Source organism: Nomia melanderi, chromosome 7 (assembly GCF_051020985.1).
Source record: "Nomia melanderi isolate GNS246 chromosome 7, iyNomMela1, whole genome shotgun sequence".
Taxonomy (NCBI): Eukaryota; Metazoa; Arthropoda; class Insecta; order Hymenoptera; family Halictidae; genus Nomia; species Nomia melanderi.
Genome location: NC_135005.1, coordinates 10,992,075 through 11,004,661, shown reverse-complemented (window position 1 = coordinate 11,004,661; position 12,587 = coordinate 10,992,075). Strand labels below are relative to the sequence as shown.

General features: G+C 46.2%; 2 protein-coding genes across 5 annotated transcripts in view; both read right to left on the bottom strand.

Moving 5' to 3' along the window:
• Positions 1-4,431: 4,431 nt before the first annotated feature.
• LOC116424935 (L-lactate dehydrogenase A-like 6A) lies at positions 4,432-10,466 on the bottom strand. Its single transcript, XM_031971990.2, has 6 exons — positions 10,305-10,466; positions 6,234-6,351; positions 5,832-6,005; positions 5,583-5,756; positions 5,268-5,509; positions 4,432-4,721 (listed from the first exon to the last, which is right to left on the bottom strand). Exons 1-6 carry the CDS (start codon positions 10,464-10,466, stop codon positions 4,545-4,547), a joined length of 1,047 nt encoding a protein of 348 aa, XP_031827850.1. The 3' UTR covers positions 4,432-4,544.
• Positions 10,467-10,471: 5 nt separating this feature from the next.
• Positions 10,472-12,587, bottom strand: part of LOC116424933 (L-lactate dehydrogenase) — a 117,680-nt gene continuing 115,564 nt past the window's right edge. Inside the window, exons 6-8 of one of the 4 annotated variants that reach the window (XM_076369587.1) lie at positions 12,411-12,528; positions 12,094-12,217; positions 10,472-11,633 (exon numbers count right to left, since the gene is read on the bottom strand). In XM_076369587.1, coding sequence (XP_076225702.1) covers positions 11,436-11,633; positions 12,094-12,217; positions 12,411-12,528 — 440 coding nt within the window. In that variant the 3' untranslated portion in view covers positions 10,472-11,435. The remainder of the gene's footprint in view (positions 11,634-12,093; positions 12,218-12,410; positions 12,529-12,587) is intronic. The other 3 variants (XM_076369585.1, XM_076369586.1, XM_031971986.2) reach the window with 3 other exon arrangements.

Here is a 12,587-nt window from a genome sequence, read left to right as displayed (position 1 = left end):
GCGCGCCAAAGATGGCGCGATCAGGACGAATTTTTTCTGAAGATTAACGCTGGAATTTATGAATCTCTTATTCCTTATTACTGTCTCTCTCCCTCTGTTTATTTTATAGATGTTAAATTATTCTAATCTGTCTTTGTAAATTTATTCTCGTATCTAGAAATTGTATTTTTCGAAAGATTACATGGGTGCATCAAAGTTTTCTTTATTTCTGTTCGGAAATCAAAGTCATCGAACAGTCAAGTCCACGAGACTGAAGATCAGAAAAAAACGGAACTTTGAAAAATACAAGGATGGTCTTCCACTTAAGTAAGTTCAGTCTTTAGATCATCTTTCGGGAGACACAACCGTGATATTAAAGAGTTACTTAAAAGATTTGTCGCACGACGCGCACACCGGTTCAATTATTATGAATTACGACTCCCGTTCTGTAGGTCTGGGCACCATATATTTGAATTAACGGGGTAACAAATGCAACGAGAATTATAGCAAGAACCCGAAGAAAGTGATTAATCTTATCCCAATTTCTACCTGCGGTTATCTTCGAAAGATTCTACTTCACTTAAAATGACAACTATTTCGGAGTCCAGGCGCGTCTGTTCGTTAAACCTCAATGGGCAGGGCCTACTATTTTTTGAACGAATTTCTTTTATTACTTATTATTTATGTCTCTTACATGTTATAGAAATATAGTATTTTTCTTCTAATTCTGTGAAAATTGAATTGATCTACGAGTTGTTCCCAATAATTAATCACAACGATGACAATAATATTTTCTACAACTGTAATCTTTCGATATACGGTAGAATACAGAACTCAGTGTAGCGATAGCAAAAGTTTCTCGCGATTATCTCGGAAACTAAAGACATCCGTTAACATTATATAAAGGAAAAACTTGTTTAAAATCATCTCCCTGACAACACATTTCGAAATCGTCAAAATCGGAGCGAGCTAAGCACATCGAGAACTTGACCAAATAAATGATTAGTAATACAGTCATCGACCGCAATCTATATAACACTAATACTCCCAGCAGATGCAACGACCGAAATCCCCAAGAGCCCGAACACAAAGTCACCCCCCGTATTCGTATATCGCTACCGAAAATGATCACGTCATAAAACAGCAGTATAATCAAGCGAACCTGTCCCTGGCCGAACGCAAAAATTGCAGTTCGCTAAAGGGATTAAATTAACATCATGTATATACAACTTAATCCAGCCGGGTCCCCAATTCACATTCATTTCCACTACAAGCGAACGTGCTCCCGGGCCTAGTATACATAACGAGGACCGAATCCCCGATTCCTTTTTCCTCCTATCTACTTTTTTGCTCCCCCTTCCCTAGGCCCGGTTCCTTCTTTTTGGGGGATTAATCACGCGGCGTAGAATCCTCCGTGGCTGCCGAACTGAGCGGGCCCAATCGCGGCCGATTGATTCACGGCCGGCACCGTTCGGCCCGGGAACCAGGAAGGATAAGGTAGAAAGTGCCGAAAGAAAAGAGAAAGAGACACATGGAATCGTGGCATCGCGAAGGGGAGCACAAGTTCCTTCGCTAATGCACGCGGATGGCCGGAGTGAGTGAGACAGAGGCGCAGGGGGGACGGCGGTCGGGTTCGTTGATTAGCGGATATCTTAATTACTGATTGGCCGTGCGGACTAATTAAATCGTAACTCAATCAGGACCCCACCCCTCGGCGTACCGCTGCGATTTTACGACGACGCTCCGAGTGGTTTAGGATCTCGCATACATACGTGTCCTGGGGTTGTTGCATAAACGATTCTAACGCATCGGATATTGCACCGGGGATCGTTCCGTCGGGCCAGACCCCTCTCCACGGTTCGGCTTCATCCTTTTTACTCCTACACGGGTTACTTTTTCTTCGGGCCACTGCGTCCCGGCTGGACCCGAGCTGCTCGGACCGACCAGCCGCGCATTATGTCGGGACGGAATAAAAAAGTATAGTAATTAGTAGTACCTACCACGGTGTCCCGCAGGTGAACGATGTCGGCGGGATCTTCCCACTTTCCGACCAGCCTCGATCGGCTGCGAATTTTCCAGCCCCGGATCAATCGAGGAATTCATTTTCACCGGTTCGCTTCGATTCCGAGGACTTCTTTATCTGCTGTCTCAGTTCCGTGTTAATTAGTGATCTGCGTGGCTGTAGTCGGAAGTGAATTACAAGTTCGGGTTAGTAACATTGATATTACGAGCTATGCAAGTTAGGAATTCTAATGTTCGCGAAACGGATGAATTTCACGGATTCTTCCAATCTGTCGCGCTGACTAGACGGTGTCGCGGTTGTTTATGAGTTCTATTAAGTCATGTAAATCACGATTTAATGTACCATGGAAAGATGGAATTTCGTTTCGTAAGTGTTTCATCGAAAATAAGATCGGATGTAGGAATATCAACCGAGCTTTATTCCGAGTCTATTTTTCTTCCCCGTGAGTGATTATGGAAACGAACCCGTGCAAAAGGGTCGTGCCGGAAGGCTGGCGATCGGATGATGTTTTAATTTGCCGGACGTTTTGAAAGTCAAATGCGCACGGCCGCTTTATGTCAGGGTGAACGTCGACGGGCAGAATTATGTCATTAGATCCATAATCGGCCGGCGCGGTATAAATTATGCACTCGGGACGCGTCATCGAGATAATACAGAAAAATGGCTTCACCTCGGAAGCCGTGGCCACGAGAGATGAAGACGTTGCCGTGCTCCCCGTCGTTATTGGTGTGGCTTCCAGCCGCAGGAAAGCCCGTTCGCGGCGTACGCATCTCCTTCGCTCTTTTCGCTCTCTCATTCTCGTAACGCACATTCGTTAGCATGGATAATGAATCACCGGCGTGTCCTCGTGCTCCTGTCGCGAGTACCGACGAAGAATTCGCCGGTGGGTCGGCGACGACATCGTGCGCCGCGTCTACAGAAATCCTCCTGCTACGGCCCTGGCCGTTTCGAATACGAATCGAGAAAGAGAAAAAGAGGGACGTAGCTGGAACCATTAAAAGCAGCAGGTACCAGCTCGCCACTCGGTCCCATCGTCTCCCTTCATCTTTCCACCCCTTTCTCTCTGTCTTAAGCGCATTCTTTCTAACAGATTTTCGGCACCGTCCGCCTCGATGAAGTTTTGACTCCGTAATTGTCGTAATGAATCACCGCCGATTATTTCCTGCCCCGTGTATCCGCAAAAACCGGGCCCCTACCACGGGGCCCACCGAATAAATTCCCCCCGCGATTTACATAGCACTGGAACGTCGTCGAATCGTTATTGCACTTTGCAGAATGGAATGCAATTTGTTACACCGTCGGCGAGGTGTTTTATTGAGCGGAAGGTGTACGATCGAGGATTTAAGGATTGGATTCATTTGCGTTCCCTACCGTCACTTAATTGTTCCATTTGTATTCTCATTAACGAGCACCGTAGTTTTATTCTCACTCAGCAGAATGACTGGCAAGACCAACGATCCTTCTTTCTTTTCGATTTGAATTTACCTAAATCATCTAATTTTTCCATGAACATTGAAGTTAGGCCGTCTCCAAACGAATGGCCTGTCTAGTAATATTCTAGAAGCTTAATTTTATTTACATTTCCTCCGCGTCCCTTCTCCTACTACAAATAACGCGCCACTTATGCTATAATTTGACGCCACATGCGAGACCTCCTCGAAGAAGCCGTCGCAGCATGACAAAGAACCATTGACGGTAGCGTCGAAAGCGTCCGCGCTTAAACCTCTTAATTAATGCGCGGTCTGACAGAGACAGAACGCCGGTATCGGCGAGCCGCGAATTTCATAACAAATTGGTGTATCGTTGACGGTCGCGGCCTCGAAACTGGCGTTCTTTCTGTTTATAATAGCGATCGTTTCATCATCCGGATCGCCTCCGGCGGGACGTTTAACCGGCTGTTATACCGACCAATTAATTACGGCTGGTCTGCATTAATCTCGGCAAATTGGCCGAAATCGTCGAACCGCCGCGGCTGGATTTATAGCGCTATCCTATTCGTCGGCTCGCGCCGCACCGGTCGGAAAGGGTTCGATTTGTAAAACATACGCGCGTACCCCGTGACCCACGACCGACGATTCCGTAGCGGAAATCCAACGCGGCCGCGGTGGTTTCCGCGAAGTCCCTTAACTGATGCGAACGAGCACATAAAGCGATTCGCGATATCATCCGTGAGTCGCTTTCGCTTTGCGCTCTGCGTCCCGGCATCTTTCTTCTTGCGCCGGCTTTCGCGTCACGAAACACGAGATCGCGCCCTCCGTCCGCGAAACGTTTATAATTTTGGGAATTTTATTACCCGACGGGAATATATAATTGAGAGGAATATTTCTGGAATTTTTCGTTTCTCTGTACTATAATCTCGGCTCAGCCGTAACAAAAAATTAATGATGGGGCAGGAGTGATATGTTTATTACAGTTTTGTTGTTCTCTTCTCAAACGTCAAAAGAAATACAATGAAACGAGAAAGGTTGTACGGTTATGGTAGTGTCGTGGAGGTCGGAAAGCGATTAAGATGGAAATAAAGAGCGCAGCGGTTATAGTGTTATTATTGTAGGGCTTGGAGGATCGGCCTCTGCGCCTCGTAGATCGCCCGACAAGATGTCTCCGTGAGTTCCTGTTCCTCGGCCGTGTAGGGATGACGTAGAAACGATTGTATACCGTTTCTACCTACTATGCAGGGCAAGGACATGTACACGTCCTTTTCTAAACCGTGCCGACAACCCTGCAAGAAGACAGACATTGGGGCACAAACTTCGTACACGTGTAGAGGGTTGTTCGGATATATAAGAGCGGTGCTTTATCAAAGGATGTTAACATTAACACCTGTACACGTTAAATGTGTTCCAGTCTGTTAAGAGTTCTATTAACCCATCGCGGTTCATTGATTTTATTGGAGTGCTGGTAGGCAGGTCCAAGTTAATTTATAGGACGAAATAAGTCAATTTGAATAAATGAAAAAAAAATACAATTGTAATGAATTCATTTATTTGCTCATGAAAACAAATTATAATTTAAAGTTAGTTAACATATGGTATCTTTTAAAACAATTTCCTACGTGAATTGCAATTGCAAGAACCATTATAAGTATGCCAATGGAATATGCCCAGTGGTACTGGACAGTGGACCGCGAAGGGTTAAGCTCTGTAAACACGGTTAATTCTGATCTTTCCCAGAATCCTATGGTAAAACATTAATTTTTCACAATATAATAACTTTTACCCTATAGTATTATAATTACTGTTACTATAATAATTATTAAAATGGCTACCTTCAGATAAGCGGACACAGTAATGGAAATACACGTGTTCCGAACAACCGCGTCCACGACTTCGGCGGCGCAGACGCCAATGCCCCAACTGCGATAACCCTTCCTGGCGATAAGATCGCTGTCGGAATCGATAACTTTGGCATGAAGATCCCCCCAAGATTCAGGATCCGCTGCGCTGCCGATGTCGTTGTTGATGTCCTTCAGCTTAATCCCCATTACCGACACCGCGGACCAAACTGGCACTGCCGATCGAGCACGCGGTCAAAATTCCGGAATACACGGCGAACGGTAAAATCGTTATCGCTCGTTCAATACCAGACGTTGGTCCATTTTCACAAATGACCGAGGCTTGCACCGCGCTCGCCGAAATTCCAAGCTTCTGCGCGATGAAGTACTGAAGCCTGCAGCTGTCCAAAAATGTCCCCAAGCCGATCACTCGTTGCGGAGGGAAACCTGAAAGCTTCATCGCCGCGTACGACAATATATCCACTGGAATGTGACGTTCCGTCGTTATTCTGGCGCGTGTTCATCGATGCCGAAGCTAAATCTGTGTGTAATTAATACCGGGCGTAGTCACGATCAACAGCACACTGTTCGGCGCGAACTTGCAAACGTTCGGTATAATCTCCTTGAAGATTTCGAAATTTCGCTCCAGCGGCGAGGCTTCCTCGGGCTCGTTGGTGTTTTTATCGCCTATTGTGAATACGCACACCGTCGCGTCCCTCGCCATGGAATAATCTAAGAACGACAGGATTAAAAAGCGACTCTCATCGTAAAATTCTCGAAGAATGTCAGCGTCCAGAGATTCGAAAGATAAAACGTTGAAAATTTCATTTCTCGCATCCCGGATTTTTCAGAAGTGCCCCGTATAAAAGTTCACCGTCCGCTAACGAAGAGTTAGGTAGTTTATGAGACAATAAATACACTGATGCGCGAACGATATCGAGATTGGAGATTTATAGTCACCTTTCGTGCCAGTAATCCTTGGATTACCGAGGAACGCAGCAGCGTGGCTGATGTCTTCCGCTTCTGCTTTCGCTAAGTCTTCGTTTAGGTCTATGAACACCAGCTCGGACGCGAGGCGCTGTAGAAATCCGACGGGGGCAAGAGAAATGACGATTATAAAGGGTAATTAACGGGAAGCGTCCGCTGGCTCGGGGCCCGGAGTTATTACGCACTCGGAATCGTTACGCAATCAAGACCCCCAGGAATCGCATTAAGAATCTACGTGCGCGCAATCGATCGCGCTGTTCGAGCGATCCCTTAATGCGAAGGGTCGTTAGGATTTGATCGCCTCCGTTCGCGCAAGAGGCGGCTTTACGTGCCCTCGTTGCTGAGTAGATTAAAAAAGGAACTTCGATTTTTCAAGCGTTTCAGGTTTAATTTAGTAAAGTGCTTTGAGCTGCTTCCTCCTTGATGAGAACGGTATTGAAGTTTTCAAAGCATTCGGAATGTGCTGGCACATTAGTGCTATACATATACTGAGATTCAGGAAGTAAAGGTTCAACCGATATATTGGCGTTATGGGATTTTTCGTTGCAAATTTTAATAAGTTGATCATTAAATTACACAGCATATATTAATCTTTAACGGACCAATGCCATATAAGCGGCATAGCAGTTTTACTTACTACGTCCAATGCTATATATAGCGGCGAAAATCATTTTATCATTTTTATCGCCGTTATTGTTATAATATTTACAAATAACAAGTATTGCGCTAAGTCACTTCTGCGAGTTTCTTCCGCTTGTTACCTGTATTACAGTACTTTCCGGCGGTAAGTAAACTTGATACTTTCGGTACGTTAAAAGTTAATATTTAAAATACCAATAACAACGTTCTGCTAAGTACCACTGACTTACTGCAGGAAACGATATAAAATGAACTCCAGCGGAAACTACTACACTGACACACGATTTTCATCCACTTCGGTGATGTAAAATGTGTACCATCAAAATTCCCTAGTCAACGTCGTAACACGCTTTTAACGATCCCCCTGTCGTCGGTATCTTCTCCCATCATCGGGAATCCATCATATTCCCTCTTGATCCTTCTACCATCCTGGCTGACACAGATTCCAGTAGATTCTCAGGCCAGCGATCGCTCATAATCACAGTCTAATTAGACCCGTGAAAAATAATAGGGTATCCTTTCTCCACGGCCACGTGGGGCGACGCACGCACGCACGCGGCCGTTGTGAATAGCTCCGTGGTGCACGCTTCTTCACTTTCGCTTCCGCGCGAGCAGATGGACACATTTTTCTCTGACAGATGGTGCTTTCACACGTTAAGACAAACCAGCGGCTACCTAACAGAAACGGCTTCTTAATATATTACGTTACGCCCTTGTGCTTCCAATCTGTTATTGTACACCGCTTAATCACCATACTTCATCAAGCATGACTTCCGCAGCATGCATAATATCCCAGCTGATGAAGTTTCTTAGCAGCCCCTTGCCTGTTCGCCCGTTTCTGCTCCGCTCTTCCTCTCTCACTGTATCCTTTTTTCCTCCTGCCTCTGCTGCTCGCGTACCCCGCGACGATATTGAGCAGTAATTAACTCGCAAACTCTCCCGGTGTGTATACCTTATAACGAGATTTTTTAATGATCCGTGACCGACGATAACGGCCCCGAGCGGGAGAAAGTGATGCTCGCGGAATTCCCAATGATTCCCGCGAAAGCCAGCCTACCCCGTTGTGTGTTACGCAACGCATGCAATTTCCGTTCTATCCGATCGCGAGGGAGCGGCGGCCCCGTTCTGCGGAACTCCTAGCCTCTCATGCGGTTCTAGTTACCTAGGTTGCGTTTCACCCTTCGTTACCCTCGTCCTTTCCAGCTCATAGAGCCGCAGACGATCACAGGACACCGAGGCGGCGACACTCGATCTGTCGCGCGTTTTAGTATTCCCTCGGTGGATTCAACTTTGATATTCTATAAGTGTCTCAATCCACCCTAAAGATATTGGATTCTGTACACTTGTTCGATGTTGGGGGCAATTAACCGAGAGAGCCGACGGGGATTAAGTGTCTCCGCAGGGCTGCGCACTGGAAGCTTGCTTATAGTCGCGCTCGCAGCTGATTCAATGAAGGCACAGTGAAATCTTCGTAATTGCAACCTGCTGAACTTCTAACTAATGAATTCGATATGATAATGAAGAAGACGTACAGCTAGCGGTACTACAAATACCGTTGACACTGCGCATTAAGTCCTCAGACCGCGCGTCCACCACGGTTCGAATCATTATATCTCGAAACCTAAATTGTCCTCATTTGTCGGGGCGAAATTGCGAGCGCGAAGGCGCGCAGCGAATGAATCAAAACGAAAAAAGAGAGAGGAGGAGGAGGAGAGAGAGAGAGAGAGAGAGAGAGAGAGAGAGAGAGAGAGAGAGAGAGAGAGAGAGAGAGAGAGAGAGAGAGAGAGAGAGAGAGAGAGAGAAAGGAAAAGTGGGCTATCTCGAAACGAGATTTGGAGCAGGAAGCGGTGGACGGAAGACCCTTCATCGTCAGTGCCGACCTGCAAGATGGTTTGTACGATTTAATGCGGCCCGACGGACATGACATGTTACAACGGGTCGAGGAACGACGAGAACAAGAAGAAGATGAACGTCTTATGCAAGTACTACCGAGGAACCTGGGCGTAGTAGGTCCGCAAGGTGGACAGTGGAGCCCTTGGAGATGGTACTGGAACGCTGGTGTCCCGCGATCATCTCGTTGATGCGATCTGCCAACTCGGGACGAGGAGCGCAAACCGCACGGTTCACTACCTCGTCTTCCTTTTCCTTCTCACCTCTCCTTTCCCTTGTTCTTCCTCGGCCGTCTCATTTCGTTCTCCCGCCGGTTGCGGTTCGACTATCTATTCCGCCGCTTATTGGCACCGACGGACGAGAACATTTTAGGTTCGTTTTAATGAGTTCGATGACTCCCCGATAGGCCACCGATATTCTTCGAATATTCCGGACGCTTTGCTTCTACCGTGCAGAACATTAGCAAGTGGTGAAAGCTAATCCATTTTGCTGATGGGAACAGCTTGCTACGCTTTCTAAAGTTACCTAGTCATTTCCAATGACTAGACCGCGAATACTAACGCCAATTTACCTTCCCTTAATCAAGCGGACGGAAATCAAAGTACGATGGAATTTCTTTTCTTTGTATCGATATTTTAGTTGCATCAGGAAATATTGCGAAATGGAATTATATTTAACGAGCTTGAAGCAGGTAGAATGTTTCGGGTTGATTTTGTTTTATAAACGAGGAAAGGGGAGTGAATCGTTTAACAAAAATCTCTCGGTTTGGGTTGCTACTTCCGTGGCAAAAGAAGCTCCGTCGCACGCACGAAAAAACAAGGCTCGGATGAGCGAACGTGATAAGGAGAAGGGTGTCCCTGCGGACGGGTATGGATTTCAGCTTTCCTCCTTACTGACTAACATAAATCAGTCCTGGGACGATGCTGCGGGGGCGTCCTACGTGTAAATGCTCGCGTTACGATCCGATAACGAGCGAGAAGAAGCACGTTCTTCTTCTACTTCTGCCCCCCCTGGCCACCGAATCTTCTTCTTCCTTTTACGTTCCGATTCTTTGCCTGTTCCCGTAGCCGAATTCCCTCTTCTGGTCTTTCGAGAATCATTTGCATAATAGCTTTTTTCATCCAACACACCGAACCAGTCCGCGTTCGGCCCTTGTTCACCGCAAACGTGGCGCGTATACGACCGGAATCAAGCCGGGGCCGTTCTTTGCGCTTTTAGTCCTTTGTCAGGAACTCGAAGAAATCCTTTGAGATACGAGCTAAGGTGGCGATGATTCTCTTCGGACACACGTGTGTCACGTTCTTTACTTTTCAAAACGCGCGTTCCTTCTAAAGGATCATCGTGAGATAGAAATCGTGGTAGCTTTAACGATTCCCACGAAGAGAATGTTTATACCGTTCACGGAACACAATCTCTGTTCGTATGTTTTCTGCTGAAATGTAAATTTTTTCGCCGACTCGCGCGAAGAATGGAGAAAGTAAGGTTAGAGTAAGAATTGCAACGTTTTCAACGAACCTTGAACAGAACGGCAATCCCGACAGCAACGCCGGTGTAACCGCTGCCGACGATTACGATTTTCACGCGATGGCTGTCCGCAAAATGCTCGGTTTGTTTCGTCAGTAAAAACTTTGCGGTGTTACCCGCGGTATCGTGGAGTTTCTTTTTCGCCACAGACATCGTCAATGAACCCGACTCTCGCTGCTGGGTATCTGCATCCCATGGATTTGAAGGAAAAATTTCACGAAGATAGTTTTCAATTTTCTATGCTACTTCGCAGATTTAACATCCATGAGATCGAAAACTCAAAGTGACATCACAAACGTCAAAGACTGAAGTTGTCTGCAGATTAAAATACATTTCTTCGATGGAACTATACAGTAGCAACGCGCGAACAAGCAAAGTTACATGCGATCACTGAATCACAATTTATTACTAAAGGTCATCAGCCACTCTATAATACGATCGAACGTACGCGGAATCGACGCGCAGCTGTCGAATCCGCGCAGGTGGGATGTACCCGATCGTACACGCCAAATTTCAATTTCCGGTTGCACAATAAACTCCCTCGCTACGACCACTTAGGGATCCGCTTACCCCTAACACCGGGGCAAGCTAGAAATATTAAATTGCCACCAATTTACCATCACCTACTCTTCCTGGAGCCGTACCATTATCGAGCATATTTGGTTACAAGCCAGCAATTACGGGAATTTCCGTGATGCTCTCCGGTAACAGATTAAATAAAGTAATCGAACCTTGCGATTAGACCTAATTACTGTGAACGGTAATTGGGAAATATACGGGCAACGTTTACCGCGGAACGGATACCATGTTGGCGCGATATCGCACACGTCGAAGATCTATGGGCGAACAATGCGAACGACGCATAATATGACACGAAATGGACAGTGATTCGCGATAGTTTTCTAGGAAGTCGGCTCCGGGGGTGTCATTTATTACGGCCGATCGAATACTCGCGCGGAGAAACCGGTCGCCAGGTGCGCGTTCGTTATTGATGAAGACGCCTTTCTAAAACGCTGCTTCCTCTCCCTTCGTCTTCGCCGACCGCAATTTCCGGTAGTACACCGCGGCACCGCGGACTGTTCTCCGTCTCTCCCTCCTTCCCGTCGTTCTATCGCGCGCTGCTCACTCCTCGCTATCGTTTTGCGAGTCCTGGAGAATGCCGCATTCCCGTAGTACGCCTCGAATACTGTCGGCGCACGTCTGCACCGCGGACTTCTCTGGTTCGGTCAGCTTCTGTCTAACAGTGCAATACACACCTTCCCGTCCGATCACACAGGGCACCGACATGTACACGTCCTTGTCCGTGCCGTGGGCGCAGCTCTGCGTGCAAACGTCGCTTCCTTAGAGGCGTGTGGAAATTGTTAGCCGTGCTGATGCATCGACGGATGCTGTTTTCCTCGCGAGTGTTTTATGTGGACGAGTATGGACGCCGTGCGTATGTGGAGCATGAAATGCAACTGGGATTTCCGTTTGCAAGTTCGTTGGGATATGAAAGTTTGTGGATAGAGTTTTTTTTTGTTTAAGTAGAGATTGGGATCGTGTTTACAAGTGTCGCTATTGTAAATTTGAAAGAGTTATTTGATGGACATTGGTTATGAATTTATTGTTTTGCATTTGGCGTTGAAGTTGTTAGAGTGTTAAAGTGTGCTGAAAGTGTTCGAAATGTTTCAAGTATTTTGCAGTCTTGTGATATTTCGAGTAAAGTTTTGTTGAATCGAATTCTCAGCAGTGTCATTAAATAAGATCGTTGTTATTGTTAGTAGTGATAAAATAGTCTTACATGTATGTGCGTCGATGCTGGCAGAACAACTTTAGTGTTCCTAACAATGGCGTCGACGATTTCGGCCGTACAAAGAGCATGGCCCCAACAGTTCAACCCCTTCTTTTCGTCAAGTTGCTTGCCACTAGAATATGGATAATTTTCCTTATTGTGTATTAATCTTGTAACTTCCACGAGTATATTCTTTCTCTGATCCAAGATAAGATTCATAAAAGATGCCGTTTCATATAAAATTTGAATATTTTCTGGCCGGACGTTATGCAAGATCTTACGGCAGTAGAAACTGTAAGCTTGTTACACGGGACAAGATCACAAACCTGTTTTTCATGGCCTCGTTAATTTCGTACCATTTTTCGGGGTCATCTTCTTCCCCGATTCTGGGGTTAATATCACGGAGCTTCATACCCCCCACGTGGACATTCGACCATACAGGTACTGGAAAATAAAACCATTCCCAGAAATTGTAATATTACGCGCTTCTAAACAGCTACGTA